The following is a 17,529-nucleotide window of genomic DNA, read 5'->3' as shown; positions in this document are numbered from 1 at the left end:
GGCAGGACCCTTGTTCTTCTGGATGCGGGAGACAAAGATGGGCAAGTTGTCCATGATGCTAGTCTCTCATAGGGGAAAGGACACAGCTATGAAAGGGAATGAGCTAAAAGGCAGTGTGCCAGCGGCCCTGTTTTGTCACTGCCAAAGGCAGCTGGGCAAAGAGCATGCCAGACTGCGCACTGCATTTGCCACTTCTTATAATCTGTCATTATTTCAATGTTTAAAACCCATTTAGGGGGCTGGAGAGATGGCTCAGAGGTTAAGAGCATTGCCTGCTCTTCCAAAGGTCCTGAGTTCAATTCCCAGCAACCACATGGTGGCTCACAACCATCTGTAATGAGGTCTGGTGCCCTCTTCTGCCCTGCAGACATACATGTAGACAAAATATTGTATACATAATAAATAAATAAATAAATATTTTTTAAAAAAACACAAAAAAACCATTTAGGGGGCTGGAGAGATGGCTCAGAGGTTAAGAGCACTGGCTGCTCTTCCAGAGGTCCTGAGTTCAATTCCCAGCAACCACATGGTGGCTCACAACCATCTGTGATGAAATCTGGTGCCCTCTTCTGGCCTGCAAGCATACATGGAAGGAATGTTGTATACATAATAAATAAATTTAAAAAAAAAACAAAAAAAGACATTTAGGGGCTGACTCTTGGAACCCTAGTCTTGTACTGGGTCGCCTTGCCTAGCCTTAATATAAGGGAAGGTGCTTAGTTCTACTGCAACTTGCTATGCCATGCTTTGTTGATACCCATGGGAGGCCTGTCCCTTTCTGAACAGAAACAGAGGAGTCGTTTGGGGGAGTAGGGGGCAGAAGTAAGAAGAATGAATGGGAGGAAAGGAGGAAGGGGAAACTGTGTTCAGGATGTAAAATAAATAAATTAATTTTACAAAACACACACACACACACAAACATACATGTAGGGTAGAAAGTGTAACTCAGGAGCAGAGTGCTTGTCTGGTATGCATAAGGCCCTGGGTTCTGTCTCCACAAAAACAGTAAGATCATATGTAGCCCTGGCGTGGCCCAAGAGAAGGATAGGGGTACGACTTGAATTCCCAGGGCCTCCCCTCTGGATCTGCTATGTACTGACTTGTGTTCCTGGGGAGCCCCTGACCCAGGTGTTCTCCTGGGAACAGACTGTCTGGCTTGGCCAGCACTCAGCCTGACCACCTTCTCCCTGCAGATGTGCCTATTGAGAGCTTGCGCCTACGCTTCGCACTCCTCCAGTCTCTCAACACCACACTGGAGACCTTCTTCTTGCCCCTAGTGGAGCTGCGCCAGACACCCATGTACACACACAGCATCGCTGCCCTGCTGAAGGAGGCAAAAGGTCAGTGCTGGGCCACCCTCAGAGCTGGCGAGCAGGAAGGCTTACCCTTCTTCTGTCAAGCAGCAGCTTCCCTAAGAGAAGCTAATTAAAAGTAGATCTCTGTAAAAGTTCAATGCATTCTGAAATAAGGTTGGTGCCATTTGCCCAATGTGCCCTTAGGCATTAGTTAGTGCAAGGCTGTCTGTCCAGTCCTGTTTACACACAGTGAGCTGGGACGGGGCAGAGACAGGTGGGTTCGGGGAACTTGCTGGCCAGGCAGCTTAGCTGAATCAGTGAACTCCAGTTTCAGTGAAGGACTGTCTCAAAGGAATAAGACAGATAGTGACAAAAGAACACGAGCATCCTCCAGGCCTTTCTGCATCATACACACCCACACAGGGAAATGCAGACACATACACCAAAGAATAAGACGGGCAGAGATAGAGTACCTTATGTTGACCTCTGTCCTCTGCATAGGCACACGTGTGTTCCTGTACCACACACATAAAATAGATGGCATTTTACATGGTGTGTTTTTATCTCCCAACATGTCTGTGTTTCTGGAATACCCAGGAGCCTCAACAAAGGGTTGAGGGGTGAACATGGTCTTCCCTGGGTTGCAGGGGTGACTGGGAATGAGGAGAGGCAACTACAGCCCGCCTCTCTCCCACATTTCTCTGCAGGACTGATCTTCTACGACACCAAGGTGACCGTGATGAATCGAGTGCTCAATGCCACTGTGCAGAGGACAGCTGACCATGCAGCTCCGGAGATCACCTTGGACCCACTAGAAATTGTGGGAGGTAGGGCAGGCTTCGGTCCTTAAACAAACTGGCCTGAAACCACCAGGGAGGCCTGGAGAGTGGTAGGGCAGTCCCACCCCTTACTCATCGGGCTGCCTTTGTCTGTGTATTAGGCTCCTGATGGGACCTTCCAGCTCCAAGGAGGGGAAGAAGAGGCGCTTAGCCTTCCCTGCCTCAGCGGCCTTTCCTCTCTGACTGTAGGAGGGTGCAGAAGCCATTCTACCTGGGAACATGCCCTAGTCCTGTAGTACAGACAGACTTATTGTAGGCCTGAAGCAAACATGAAGGACTCAAGGGAGGAGCCAGGTGTGAATTTTGAGGAAAAGCCTCTGAGAGCCTCTAGGTTAGCTACCAGAGCACCACATATGCACAGTGGGAAGAAAAGCCGGCCTGTGCTGACCAGGCTTGAGTCTCCTGGTGAACAGGTAGGGTGTGGCTGCTGAGCTTATGATCTACCTTCCACTTCCAGGGGAAATCAGAGCCTCAGAAAACTCCTACTTCTGCCAGGCTGCCCGACAACTGTCCTCTGTGCCATCCTCTCAGCTCTGTGTCAAGCTGGCCAGTGGTGGTGACCCCACATATGCCTTCAACATCCGCTTTACTGGGGAGGAGGTTCATGGCACCAGTAAGTGGCTGGGTGCACTGGGTCGGGGCGGGGGGAGGACTGAAATCCAAGGAGTGCCCTGCTGGTGAGAAGAAATGCCACAAACAGGTCTGGTGGCACAATCCTGTCATACCAGTCATTTGGGGGACTAAGACAGGAAGGAGCATCACAAGTTGAAGATCATTTGGGGGTTATAGGTGAGTTCAAGGGCAACCAAGGCAATTTTGTGATACTTTTCTCCAAATATAAAAGTAGGGGGAAAGGAGAGCTGGGGTGGAGAGGACTTAGGTGGAAAGAGCCGGGTGTGTAGGGAACTGGCAGTATAGATGACTAGGGATATAGCAGGACTGGAGGTATACAGGGCTAGAGGCTCAAAGGGATGGGGAGGGCTGGGGAGCAGAGGGGTGGAGTGGAGGGGACTGGGGAAGCAGAGGGGTAGAGTGAAGGGGACTGGGGGAGCAGAGGGATGGGGTGGAGGGGACTGGGAGAACAGAGGGGTGCAGTGGAGGGGACTGGGGGAGCAGAGGGGTGGAGTGGAAGGGACTGAGGGAACAGAGGGGTGGAGTGGAGGGGACTGGGGGAGCAGAGGGGTGGAGTGGAGGGGACTGGGGGACCAGAGGGGTGGAGTGGAGGGGACTGGGGGACCAGAGGGGTGGAGTGGAGGGGACTGGAAGTATGTTCAGTTGTAGGGCACTTTTATGAGCTCTTAGGCTCAATTCTCAATGCAAAGTGGCAAAAGTAAATGTCATGTCCTTGTACTGGGCTACCAAAATCAGACTAGCATCCATTGACCTGTCCTGTCACCAACCACATGGGGAACTAGTGCCTGCACTTGTTTGAGACCTTGGTCTGTCTCTCCAGATGTGGGGACCACACCCTTCTTAGCACACCAGTCCTACCCACACACCTTTCCTAGTGAGAGGCACAGCTAAGCAGCTGCGTGAGCCCAACTCTTGAGTTGCCCGTAATTCATACACATGGGGTCCCTCCATGAAAGTGACACTCGGCATCATAACACTCATTGGCAATTAGGAAGCACAGCTGAGATGTCCCTTAGCCTTGCCAGTCATGTTTGGAACTTTTACCTGTTGTAAGTGGGTGAAGAACCCACTCTGCCCCCCTTTCCCTATGTTCTGCCCCATGGATAACACAAGCAGCCTCAGTCAGGGAAACTTTTGAACAGTGCCATGATTCAGTGAGCAGCTGCATCCATGAGTGCCAGGTGCAGGCTCCATGTCTTGCTGCAAGACCAGCATCTTACCATCACACAGATGGGGACCTGAACTCCAGAAAGTTTTGCAGCATCCCCACAGTCCACTAGGCAGTTGCAACCCCAAGCTGAAGCACTGCTGACCATGGACTCCAGCCTGAACCAGGCTCCTGCCTTTCAGGCCTTGACAGCTTGCCCCAGATTGGGCTTCCCCAAGGCCCACACCCAGCCTACAGTGTCCTGAACTCCCTTCAGCCTCCTGATCCATGAGTGCCAGCAGGAGCATTCTGAGTGAGAGGGGACAAAGGGGCCCCAGCTGTCTGCAAGGCTGCCACTTCTGGCCATTCTCATCTGTATTCACTGAGGCAGGACAGCTCTGAGAGATGGTGGAAGGCAGCACTGAACAAAAGCAACCCCTTCCACTGGGGATGCTGACACAATTAAGCCAAGCCTGGGACTGGCACTGGCTTCCTTTACTCCTCAAGCTTCAGGTTCCATTTCTTCCCCCATATGACAGGAGACAACTAAGCCTGGGCACAGGTACCTTTGTGAAGAGCTGGGGCCAACAGCTCAGCAGACTCAACCTCAGGCCTCCATGCTCAAACAGGCAAGGCTTCTTTCTACACACTATAGGAGTTGGCAATAAGTTGGCCTTGTCGGCCTGGCAGATGGTTGTATGGAGGAAGTGCTATCCAGGGAACTCTCAGCCAATGCTGAGACCTCATGGTCTGTCTGCTCTGCAGGTGGCTCCTTTCGTCACTTCTTGTGGCAGGTGTGTAAGGAGTTGCAGAGTTCCTCACTGTCACTGCTGCTGCTGTGCCCCAGCTCTGCTGTCAACAAGAACAAGGTGAGGCAGGGGCAAGTATCCTTGTGGTCCAGACCCTCTCCACAGAATTTCCTGGCCCAGGTGAGGTAGCTTTGATGCCCATCTGACTGAGCATGGGACACATGCTCAGAAGTGACCTGACCTTATCTTGCAGGGCAAGTACATCCTGACACCAAGCCCCATCACCTACGGGGAGGAGCAGCTGCTGCACTTCTTAGGCCAGCTGCTGGGGATTGCCATTCGTGCAGATGTGCCTCTCCCGCTAGACCTGCTGCCCTCCTTCTGGAAGACACTGGTTGGCGAACCCCTCGACCCCGACCAGGACCTGCAAGAAGCAGACATCCTCACTTATAATTACGTCAAGAAGTTTGAGAGTGTGAGTGAAGGCACACTGTTTTGGGGCAACAGGGCCTCAGGGTAACTTGGGCTAGCACTCCATAAGGACCTAAGCTTCCAGGGAAAGGGAATTGGGATTCTCCACAGAAGGCTTGTTTTGGGACCAGAGCCTCAGGCATTCCATGCAACTGACAGAAGCAGATGGATGTTGCTGCCACTCTATGGGTGCATTTACTATGTCTATAACCAAGGATACAATGGAGTATTCCAGCAGCTGAAAGACCAGGTGTGTGTATGTGCATGCATACACACCAGGTTAGGGCTTCCAAAAGGGAGCAAGAAGTGAGCGTGGAGCAATCAGGGTTCCCTGACCTGTGGGAAGCCCAAGGACTGCCCACCTCTATCCAGGTCTCCTAAGGTGAGCATCCAAACTGCCTAGGCTCCCACAAAGCCAGTACGTGCAGTAGGATCAAAACCCATTGCCATTGTTCTTGAGTTCTCAGTAGTCCTCATTGTCCGCTATGTTCAGCTAGTCCGGATTTATCCCATGCTTTTTCAGACCCAGGCCAGCTGGCCTTGGTGAGTTCCCGATAGAACATCCCCATTCGAGCAGATGAGGGAGGGGGACTTGATCGGGGGAGGGGGAGGGAAATGGGAAGTGGTTGCAGGGAGGAGGCAGAAATCCTTAATAAATAAATAAATTAAAAAAAATCAAAAAAAAAAAAAAAAGAAGTGAGCGTGGGACCCATACAGACAGCAGAGACTTATGAAGCTGGCATTCCTGCTTCCCTTTTGTCCTCTCGGAACACATGTGTAGATGGTCAGGCTATAGCCCTCCTCCAAGAGGAGGTGCCCAGTGCGTGCCTTGTAGCTGGGTCTGTGGAGCCACTAGAGAGTCTCATTGCTTTTGCAGAGCCACTGTGTCCCTGTATAGGCCAGGCTGTCTCCTCAGGAGCTCCAGATTATCCTTCTCTGTATACATACCACACTAAGGACTTTCTTCCACTCTTCTAGCACCAAGGGAAGAGTGTCTGGAAGAGGTGACAGGGCAAGGCACAAAGCTGTCAGGGAATGCATGCTTTCCTTACCTTCCAAGATTTGAGAGAGAGTTGGGAAATGGGCATCCAGCTACTTCTCCCTCCAGGTCCCCTCTTGCTGACATAGGATGAGATGTGTGTCTGAGGCCTGGCAAGGCTGTTCTCTACAGGACCTTGACTGAAGGAGTTCGGGCTGATTCTTATTTTGCCTCTGTCACCTCAGCCTGTGAGGGACCTCAAGGACAAGTGGTTTATTGTTCCCCTTAGCCACCACAGGGAGCAGCAAAGCACTGGCTGTTCGTCTGCATAAAAACAGAACCACTGGCTGAACAGTGCGGATGGTGGTGGTGCAAGATTTAATCCCAACGCAGAGGCAGAGGCAGAGGCAGATGGATCTCTGAGTTCAAGGCCAGCCTGGTCTACAGAGTGAGTTCCAGAACATCCAAGGCTACACAGAGAAACCCTGTCTTGAAAAACCAAAAAAAAAAAAAAAAAAAAAAAGTAAAAACAAAATAAAGAAAAAGAATAAAAAACAGGAACACTGAAATTATCTAAAGGATCCCAGGAATATACCCACTGTGGGCTGGGAATGTGTGTGTCTTAGCCACTGTTCTTTATTATAAAGAAACACTGTCTTAATTAAGGTTTCTATCACTGTGAGGAGGCATCATGACCATGGAAACTCTTAGAAGAAAAACGTTCAATTAACGTGGCTCACTTACAGTTTCAGAGGTTCAGTCCATTATTGTCTTGGCAGGAAGCATGACGACATCCAGGCATACATGGTGCTGGAACTGTACCTGAGAATCCTACATCTTGCAGGCAACCGGAAGTTGACTGAGACACTGGGCAGTATCCTGAACATAGAAAACTTCAAAGTCTGCCCCTACACTGACACACTTCTTCCAACAAAGCCATACCCACTCCAACAAAGCCACACCTCTTAATAGTGCCAATCCTTATGAACCTATGTGGGCTAATTATTATATTAGAACTACCCCAGACACATTACCAAGGCAACTCATAAAACAAAGTATTAAATTGGGGACTTAGGTCGTTATCATCATGGCAGGAATCAGACAGGCATATGGCATTGGAGAGGTAGCTAAGAGTTACATCCTGATCCACAGGCAGAGAGGGAACTGGGCCTAATCTGAACTTTTGAAACCCTAAAGCTTCCCCATCCTCCAACAAGTTCAAACCTCCTAGTCCATCTGAAATGGTACCACTCCCTGATGACTAAGCAAGCATTCAAATACATGAACCTATGGAGACCATTCTCTCTCTCTCTCTTTTTTGTTTGTTTTGTTTTGTTTTGTTTTGTTTACTGAGACAAGGTTTCTCTGTGTAGCTATGGCTGTCCTGGAACTAACTCTGTAGACCAGGCTAGCCTCAAACTCAGAGATCCACCTGCCTCTGCCTGAGTCCTGGGATTAAAGGTGTACACTACCACGCCCAGGCTGTATAAGAGTCCCATTCTTATTCAAACCACCACAATGTGGCTACTAGGCAGCTTACTGAAAGCATACCAAAATTCTAAGTGGGAGCAAGGGGCCAGAACAAGCAGTGGTATACAAGCGAGGCAGGACCTATAGAAATACTGGTGCCTCTAAGGAATAAGTACTGTCTCTTGGGCTTGTGAGATGGCACAGTGGGTAAAGGCACTTTTCACCAAGCCTCACCATCTGTGTTTGATCTCCAGAAGCAAGGTGGTAGAGAGAGAGCCATGCTCACAGGTTGTTAAGGACTCTTTGGGTGGGTACCCACTGCTGGGGATGGATGATAGACTCTGACCATGACCCCACTGTTACTGCCTTCAGCTGTAGGCTGGTTCCCCTGGGTCAAATCTTGTCATGTCCCCTGTAGCCCAGTATGGACATCTTCTTGGGAGAGAATTAAGTCATAACTCTTTGGTAGGTAGCAAGTGACAGAAAGCCCAGCTCCAACCAACTAAAGAACATTACAAAAGCAAAAATGTCGGGCTGGAGAGATGGCTCCGTGGTTAAGAGCATTGCCTGCTCTTCCAAAGGTCCTGAGTTCAATTCCCGGCAACCACATGGTGGCTCACAACCACCTGTAATGAGGTCTGGTGCCCTCTTCAGGCCTGCACACAGACAGAATATTGTATGCATAATAAATAAATAAATATTTAAAAAAAAAAAAAAAAAAAAAAAAAAAAGCAAAAATGTCCACTCTCAAAAGTCATAGATGTCAGACAGTGGTGGTATGCCTTTAATCCCAGCACTCAGGAGACAAGAAGCAGGAACATCGATGTGAGGCCAGCCTGGTCTACAAAGTAAATTCCAGGACAGCCAGGGTTACACAGAGAAACCTTGTCTTCGGGCCAAGGGATAGGGTGTGGACGTGTGGAGTCATGTATATACTTACTGGCTAGCAAGATGGCTTAAAAGGTAAAGGTGTTTGCTACTAGGTGCCCTCCCTCTCCATAAATAAATCTGATTTTGAAATTCTTGGAAAGGGGCTAGGGAGATGGCTCTGGGGTTGAGAACATTGACTGTTCTTCCAGAGGACATGGGTTTGATTCCTGGCACCACATGTCAGCTGTAACTTCAGTTTTAGGAGATTCAGTGCCCTCTTCCGATTTCTGTAGGTTCCTGAAAGCACATGGTACAGACACAAGCAGGCAAAACACTCATACACATCAAAACATTTTAATCATGGGGGAGAAACATAATGGCTTGACTTTAGGCAAGACTGAATCAAGGAGTTCAACTGATGTCATCAAGTCTCAGACTCACATCAAACACCTTTATTCCCAGTACTCAGAGGCAGTTGGATCTCTGAGTTCAAGACCAGCTTTTTAAAGGCTGGGGAGATGGCTCAGTGGGTAAGAGCACTGGCTGCTACTCCAGAGGAACTCTTCGGTTTCATTTGCCAGCTCACAACCATCAGTAACTCCAGTCTCAGGGATCTGATGCCATCTTCCCGCCTGCATGCCCTTCCCTCTGGGCAGTGCATGCATGTTATGTACAGACATAGATGCATGCAAAACACCCATACACAATAAAAAATCAGTCTCAGAAGCACACACCAGAATCCTGGTACTTTGGAGGAGGAAGCATGAGACTCAAGAGATCATCTCCAGCTGCAAAGGGGGCGTTCAAGGCCATAATGAGACCTGGTCCCAAACAAACCAGACCAAAAAAAAATAAAGTCAGTCTTAGGCCAGGTGTCTAGAGCAGGTGTTTAATCCTAGTTACTTGGGAGACTGTCGGGAGGATTATGAGTTCATGGTCTGTCTGGGCTACACATCAAATAAGGCAACTTAGCAAGCTCTTGCCTCAGACTGCTAAAAAGTGGCAGCAGTCCCTGGAAGTGGATAGAAGGATCAAGAGATGCACTCAGGGAAGAGGGCTGCCCTCCAGACAACCTCACTTTGAGTTCCCTGAGCCTGCCCCGCTATACAGGCACAGCCCTGAACTAGTGGCAACTCTGGGCCTTTGACTATGCCAATGTTTGCCAGCTGGAGAACAGTTCCACTGCTAAGGGGCTTGGCAGCAGTGCATCAGTCAGCCTCACCCTTCCTGTGCCCTGCAGATCAACGACGAGAGTGAGCTGGAGGCCTTGTGTGCCGAGATTGCCTCCCAGCATCTGGCCACTGAGAGCCCTGAAGGTCCCAAGCCCTGCTGCCGGTTTACCTACCTGACCATGACTGGCGAGGAGGTGGAGCTGTGCAGCCGTGGTCGGCACATCCCTGTGGCGTGAGTGTGTGACATGGTGGGGGTGAACCACACCAGTAAGTGGGGGATGTTCGTAGGGGATGGCATAAGATAGGAGGTAGGACACTAGGCACAAAGGAAAGATGATCTTCAGTTTAAAGACTTTCCTTAAAGCGGTAGTTCTCAACCTGTGGGTCGTGACCCCTTTGAGAGTCAAATGACTCTTTCACTGGGGTCATATGTGAGATATCCTGCATATCATATATTTATATTACAATTCATAAGAGCGAAATATAACTGGATAGCAACAAAAATAATTTTATAGTTGGAGGTCACCACAATATGAGGAACTGTGTTAAAGAGTCGCAATGTTAGGATGGTAGAGAAACCACACAGCTCTGAAGGAGAGAGGTGAGCCACTTAAGCCAGGGCTCAACCGCCTATGTAGGTGTGGCCCTCAGGCCCAAGAGCTGTGCCATCACTCTCCCCAACCCTCACTGTTGGTCCTCAACCCAGCAGTTGGGAGAACAAGGATATCTACGCGGCAGCCATCCGGAGTCTGCGGTTGCGTGAGCTACAGAACGTGGAATGTGTGACAGCTGTGCGTGCTGGCCTAGGCTCTATCATCCCCCTGCAGTTGCTCACCACCCTCAGCCCACTGGAGATGGAATTGCGTACCTGTGGCCTCCCATACATCAACTTAGAGTTCCTAAAGGTAGGCAGCCTTTCAGGCCTGTCTCAGCACTCTGCCTTTGCCACAGTTGGTTGCTCTGTGTTCTGGCCCACACACAACTCCTACCCCTCGCCTGGGATTGGGCCAGGCCTGCTCACACCTTGGCCTTTCTTCCCCAGGCTCACACCATGTACCAGGTGGGGCTGATGGAGACAGACCAGCACATAGAGCTCTTCTGGGGGGCTCTGGAGACGTTCACTCAGGAGGAGCTGTGCAAGTTCATCAAGTTTGCCTGCAACCAGGAACGCATCCCCTTTACCTGCCCTTGCAAGGATGGGGGCCCCGACACAGCCCATGTGCCACCATACCCCATGAAGATTGCCCCTCCAGACGGCACAGCAGGTATTGCCCTTCCCAGCTCCTGTTCTAGGTGGGACCTTTAGGTCCTTGTGGAAAACAGTGACCCCACATACCATGACATATATGTAAAGGGGGAGGCTTGGTGAGCTCTGTTGCTACCCAGCCCTGATGCTGCGCAGCATACAGCATTTAAAGAAAGTGAAGGAGCCATAGCTTTAAATTCCTCCCTCCCTCCCTTCTTCCCTCCCTCCCTCCCTCCCTCCCTCCCTCCCTCCCTCCCTTTCTTTTAAATTTTTTTGGTTTTTGTTTTTGTTTTCCAAGACATGGTTTCTCTATGTAATAGCCTTGGCTGTCCTGGAACTCACTTTGTAGACCAGGCTGGCCTTGAACTCACTGAGATCCACCTGCCTCTGCTTCCTCAGTACTGGGATTAAAGGTGTGCACCACCACCGCCAGGCTAAATTTCTTAACATTATTTTATTTTTAGTTGTACTAGAAATTAAATCCAGGGACCCCATGAGCTAGGGAGACTAGATACCTCGGAGGCACATGTCTAGTTTCTAAACTTTCAAATGCAGAAACTGATCATTTCTGTTTTGATTTTTTTTTGACAGCGTCTTTTGTTTGAGTCTGGCCTCAGATTCACTATGTAGTTGAGAATGGCCTTGAACTTCTGATCCTCTGCCTCTACCTCCCAAGTGTTAGGATTATAGGTGTAAACTAGTATACCACCATGCCCACTCAAAAGGATAACTTTGCCTCCTGTTGGGGAATCAAACTCTAGTGTGACAGGTGGGGATTTTTACTACTGTACTTGTGAAGACAGTAAGAGTTTAACCTATGGAACTCACATTTTGAAAGGAAGGAAGACAGGCTGGTCAGGAGCTAGCAAGATGGTTCAAGCCTGACTTGAATTCTATCCCTGGGACCCATGCGGTGGAGAAAGCTGACTCCTATAAGTTGTCTTCTGATGACATGTGGAACACTACACACACACACACACACACACACAAAATCTTTTTTTTTTTTTTTTAAAGCCACAGTGTCATACTTGTGGTCCCAGCTCTGGAGAAACAGAGACAGGCTCACTGTAGCCAATCCAGCCGGCCAGAATTATCCTCTGTCCTCCAGACACGCAAGCACACATGCACAGGGACACAGAGACACACACAGTGTACCTGCACGCACATGCACACACACACACAGCATTTGCCAGATAAACAAATGGGTGCCAAAAAGGCTAGCCTGTCTCCAGCCCCCTAAAGTGGGTGTTGTATCTTCTCTAGGTCCCCCCGACTCCCGCTACATCCGAGTGGAGACCTGCATGTTCATGATCAAGCTTCCCCAGTACTCCTCCCTGGAGATCATGCTGGAGAAGCTGCGCTGTGCCATTCACTACCGAGAAGACCCCCTAAGTGGCTGATGGGAGTGAACCAGGAGGTTAGGCTATCACCAAGGCATCATTCTGCCGACTTGGGAAGCTTGCCAGTGCAGGCACATCCCTCCAGGGTCCTGAGTGAGAAGCTGGCGACATTTTGCTTTTCTGAACTTTCGTCAGTGTCCCAGAACCACCTGGAAGACACCTTTTATATGTGTCCGTTTGTGAGGGTCTGTTCCTTTGCTGCCTATTTGTGGTACATTTGTAGGATAGTTTAGTTCACAGACAGTTTGTGTCTAATTTGATCTTCCTGGACACTGTCCTCGGTGGCTATCAGATTCTGATGCCACAAGGTTCCAGCTGGTCACCAGAGTCACCAGTGGAAAGCTGGGGGTGAGATGACCTCAGCCACATGAAGTGTTCTGTTCTCTCTACAGAGTATCTCCACAAATGTGTGTGGCCAGTCCTGCCCTCCTGCTCTGAGCTGGCATCTCTCCCAGAGGCACTTTCTGCAGGCCTCCCTTCTTCCATCTTGAAATGGTTGAGCTAGTGCTCAAACATGCAAGAGACATACAGGGAGCTCATGTGTTCACCTTCCTGCTTTACCATGTGTTCCTGGCCGTAGTTTTTTGTTTGTTTGTTTTTCTTTTTTCCTTTTTTTTTTTTTTTTTTTTTTTTTGGAAAATCCCACAGAGGCCCCTTGTTTCCTCCCAATTCAGACAGCCCTATCTGCCATCTGTCTCTTCTGGGTCCCTGGGCTGAGTTTCCTCTGATGGCTCCTCAGGAGCAGACACCCAGGAGCTACTCCAGGCCTTAGTTCAGAGACAGGTTGGGTACCTCCTGGTGGTTGGAGTTGAAAAGACAGCAAGCTGGAGGGATAGTGCTGAATGGGCCTTTTCTACACCGACTGCACAGGAAAGCACATGATTCAAGCCTGCTCCACTCTGTGCTCAAAGACGGCCCTTCCTCAGCACAGTGCTGGAAGGAACCCAGGGAAGGGTTACAACCTGTCTTTAAATACTGAGGTGCCTCTGCCCAGTAAGGGCTGCATCAATGACCCAGACGGAGACTGCAGGGGATTCCTCTGTGCCCTGACTGATCTGCCCAGCACCCTTCACACCCCAAGTATGTGTGTGTGTGCGCCAGGGCAGAGCTGCCTGCAGGTTCGCCTACTACCCCAGTGCATCTGTGCCCTAAATAAGTCTTTGTCCAATGGTACTTTGTTCAAGAACAATACATGCCACCTGTTGGACAGTCATTTGGGCCTTGCCAGTCATCACAGAATGGCAGTGCTGTAAGCTATTGTATGATACTGTGCACACAGAAGTCCCGAGAAGGGTAAGGATGGTACATTCCTCTCCACAGCATCTGGCCTGCCAGAAGGTGTGCAAGGTTTAGGGTTGGCATGCCAGCATCCATCTCCTCCCTGTTACGCTTAGGAAATGTGTTGAGGACCATTATAGAAAAGACCCCCACCCAACCCCATCCGAGGAAGAGATACACCCAGCTCAGTGTGACTGCCATGCCAGTCACTGTGCTGCAGCACTCACTTAAAGGAGAGTGCCCAAGTAAGTCCTGCTCATAAAGAAGATAGTGGCCGCTGCTCGGGACCACCCCAGCGACCTTAAGGATCCTGACTGCATTCTACAGAAGGAAGGAGCCTCTGAATTTACTAAAGTGGGTTTTCATCCCTGTACCCTCAAATTCTTGGTTCCCTTCAATTGTCTTCCCACGAATGGACTTGGGATTCTGTCAGCTACCTCCTCAGGAGGGTTCTGGAAGCTTATTTGGCCCATTCCTTGATTAAATGACAGCTGTGAGTGAGATATCTGCTGCTAACTCAGCTGCTTCTCCTAGAGAGCACACTGAGGTTCAGACAGATCCCAACCTTTGCCCTGAACAATGTGTGCTGTAAAGTTACTTGATGTATATTTATTATAATTATTTATGATTGCGTTAACAGACTCCCATTCAGTCTGATGCCATTTACACTATGCTGTGTAAAGGAAGCTCACTACAGGAAAAAGTCACACCAATAAATAACCTTCATCTAACTGATTGACCCTAAGAGTGTGTAATCATGTCCTCTTGCTGAGTAAGCTCACAGGCTGGCACTGCTAGATGGCTCTGATCCCTAATGTCACAAGTGGCTAGGAATTAACATTTGTAGTTAGCAGGGTCTCTCTCTGCACTCATTCCATTAGCTTATGAACACCCACTTCCTGGTCCACGTGGAAGGGTAGAGTCATGGTCAGAGCTCAACCTAGCCCTGCATATGCTGCCCACTCTGTCCTGGCAGCTCATCTGCTCTGGAGCCTGGCATGGGGCTTTTCCAGAGCCAACTATTACTCTGGAAGCATTTGGCTGTTTCTAAACAGTCCTTCTTGGAGTGGCAGTGCATCTAGAGCTGCTTGAACAGCGACCACCCATCCCAGGGACCCCAATTCTGTTGTAACCTGCTTGTCCCCTCCTACCGCTCCCTGGCCATCCTCACTCAGACTCCTAAATACATCTTCAGAGAGGACCCATGTGGGTGCCAACCAAGCAGCTTTCTCTTTCCTAATCCTGTCACTGGAAACAGCACAAGCCAGCACTCACTCACTGCTCTGCTCACACTTGGGCACAGCAAGGACTCCCAACTCTGCAGTATCCTCTCCTTGCAAAGCACATTTAGGAGATGCCCTCAGCTGGGACACAGGGAGGTGTTCCACAGCACCCTAGGGCACAGACACTCGTGTAGTCTGGGTCATGCAGTGTGACCCTGAAGGTTTTTGGTTTCCTGCACCATGTGTCCACGGCAGCTCTACTGGGTGGAAAACCAGTAGAAAGGGATGCTTGTTCTTCAGGACCCACATGAGAGACACCAAAGAGTCCCAACCCAGCCAGCAAGGTGAGGTCTGCAAGAGCAGAATGAAGCATCCACCTGCAACACCTCAAGCGTCTGAGGCATTGGTCCCAGAAAGAAGCCAGCACGGTAGTGACTGGAGAGCAACTCCCCTGGGTGTGCACAGGCCTTTCTGCTGGGAGGCTCCACTGTGAAGGTCTCTAATGAGGACTGGAAGACAGTGGAACCAGGGGCACACATCTGCTGTACAGAACAGTGAAACATCTGTGAGGTGTGATCTTAGGTCACAGTTTCTGAACAAGGCCAGCCCATGTAAAATGACTGAGTTGAGCCGGGCGATGGTGGCGCACGCCTTTAATCCCAGCACTTGGGAGGCAGAGGCAGGTGGATCTCTGTGAGTTCGAGGCCAGCCGGGTCTACAGGACAGGCTCCAAAGCTACAGAGAAACCCTGTCTCGAAAAAGCAAAAAAAAAAAAAAAAAAAAAAAAAGACTGAGTTGAAGGAAACATTCTTAGGACTCATGCTGTTTCCTGTTTCAATTTTAAAAAGGAATGTGGCTGGGCAAAGTGGCACACACCTTTAATCCCAGCCTTGGCAGGCAGAGGCAGGTTGATCCCTCTTGAGTTCCCAGCCAGGGCTATGTAGAGACCCTGTCTTCAAAAAAGAAAGAAAAAAAGAAGAAAGAAAGAAAAGAGTGGGGGCTGTGTGCCAGGAGAAAACAACAGAATCTCAAGCAGTTGGGGGTGGGGGTAGGGGCTTTCAGGTGTCCTAAAAGAAAGACCTGGGGGGGGGGGCTGGAGAGATGGCTCAGAGGTTAAGAGCACTGGCTGCTCTTCCAGAGGTCCTGAGTTCAATTCCCAGCAACCACATGGTGGCTCACAACCATTTGTAATGAGATCTAGTGTCCTCCTCTGGTGTACGGGCATACATTGAGGCAGAATGTTGTAAACGTAATAAATAAATATATCTTTTAAAAAAAAAGACCTGGGGAAGTGCCAGCTGACTGTCATAGTGAAGGCTGCTGGGAGCTGCCTAAGGGCTTAGTGCCCATCCTGACTGTCTAAGCAGAAGTAGACAACAGACACAAACAACCTGAGGGGACAGAAGACAGGCTTTGAAGGTTGGCATTAAAGCAGTTTAAGGATGAAAAGAAGTTAGTCTGTGGAGAACCAAAGGACAAAGAGATGTTTAAAAATTGTCAGAATCAGTCCAGGAGTGCAGTGGTCTTTGGGGTTCTGTGAAGAAATGCCAACACTGCCTATATTGAGTCCAAAAAGCTCTAAAGAGGCAAGGAACACACGCCCTCCAGCAGAGGGCACTCTGTATATGGAAGCGGCACAGGCCACACATACAAGGTAGACTTCCTATTCTAGGAGTGTGCAGAGCTTCAAAGGACAAAATCAGCCTTGTGTCTGACGTGGAGACTTTGTAACCTAAAAAATGACAAATACCTTCTAACCCTAGCCGAGCAGAAGTCACCTGCTACATCAAACAACAGGGACAGACACAACTGGGGGACAGGTTTCCAGTTAACACCTACCAGCAAAGGACTAAGCTCTAGTCAAGTGAGGGACAGTGGTACACTGAGGAGAAAAAGGGAAAAACTCAAGGTCAGCCTGGGTTACAGGAGGCCTCTCTCACCACCTCCCCCAGGAGGAGGACAGTAACAAGGCTGTAAGTATGATCAGAGTTCATTGTATGGGAGGACACAGGCATCAGTCGTACCAGCACCCAGGAGGCTTGTCACAAGTTCAAGGCCAGGAGGATTACACTGTGAGACATTGACTTTTTAAGTATAAGAAAGTCATATTGAAATTACAACTAATATATACTAATTTTAAAAAAACTAAGCAAGGGTATATAATACCTGTAACTCTGAGAATTCAGAGGGAATTACTGACACTAAGGATATATGACAGTTTGAACAAAAAATACCAAAGTAATGGCTTCAAATCATGGCTGTGAACAGCAGGATGGCTGAGACATCATGCAGATTCCTGAGAATACAGGGAAATCTTTTTGCTATCCTCAGCTTACTTTAGCTGCATGTGTAAGTATTTTTTAAACGTTTTCACAAGCCATTCAGGACAGCAGATTACAAATGAGCCAAGCTGATGTACCATGTCTCATCCACACAGCATCCTGTGGGATGAGAGTTCTACTTCCTGGCAAGCCTGTGCTCCAGCCTCACCAGGGAGAGGCCAAGTTGCCCCAGACCCTTCCTGCCACCTCTTTCAAGTCCCAAGAGGATGACAGTGACACTGAAGATGGCTTTTGTGAGCTAACCACCCTTTGTGAGTCTGGTGTCTGAGTGATGTATCTACCTACAGTATGTTTCACTGGGGACAGAATTCTCTTTGGTGTCTGCTAAGCATATGACTTCTGTAGGTCATAGTTTCAACGCTCCATCCATGGAAGTGATGGTTCTTCCATATATCTACTCAATCTGTGTGGCTCA

At 49.4% G+C, this 17,529-nt stretch overlaps 1 protein-coding gene across 8 annotated transcripts in view; it reads left to right on the top strand.

The window, feature by feature from the left end:
* Positions 1-15,797, top strand: part of Hectd4 (HECT domain E3 ubiquitin protein ligase 4) — a 191,178-nt gene extending 175,381 nt beyond the window's left edge. For 4 of the 8 annotated variants that reach the window (XM_041649103.1, XM_041649104.1, XM_041649102.1 and 1 more), the window contains exons 68-76: positions 1,194-1,340; positions 2,003-2,122; positions 2,592-2,747; positions 4,680-4,783; positions 4,917-5,138; positions 9,694-9,857; positions 10,332-10,530; positions 10,668-10,890; positions 12,135-15,797. In XM_041649103.1, coding sequence (XP_041505037.1) covers positions 1,194-1,340; positions 2,003-2,122; positions 2,592-2,747; positions 4,680-4,783; positions 4,917-5,138; positions 9,694-9,857; positions 10,332-10,530; positions 10,668-10,890; positions 12,135-12,271 — 1,472 coding nt within the window. In that variant the 3' untranslated portion in view covers positions 12,272-15,797. The remainder of the gene's footprint in view (positions 1-1,193; positions 1,341-2,002; positions 2,123-2,591; positions 2,748-4,679; positions 4,784-4,916; positions 5,139-9,693; positions 9,858-10,331; positions 10,531-10,667; positions 10,891-12,134) is intronic. The other 4 variants (XM_041649106.1, XM_041649105.1, XM_041649101.1 and 1 more) reach the window with 2 other exon arrangements.
* Positions 15,798-17,529: the final 1,732 nt, after the last annotated feature.

Source organism: Microtus oregoni, unplaced genomic scaffold (assembly GCF_018167655.1).
Source record: "Microtus oregoni isolate MIOR12 unplaced genomic scaffold, Mior012 000003F_ref0000135, whole genome shotgun sequence".
Classification (NCBI taxonomy): Eukaryota; Metazoa; Chordata; class Mammalia; order Rodentia; family Cricetidae; genus Microtus; species Microtus oregoni.
Note: the sequence above shows the minus strand (reverse complement) of the source record. Positions and strands in the feature narration are given on the sequence as shown.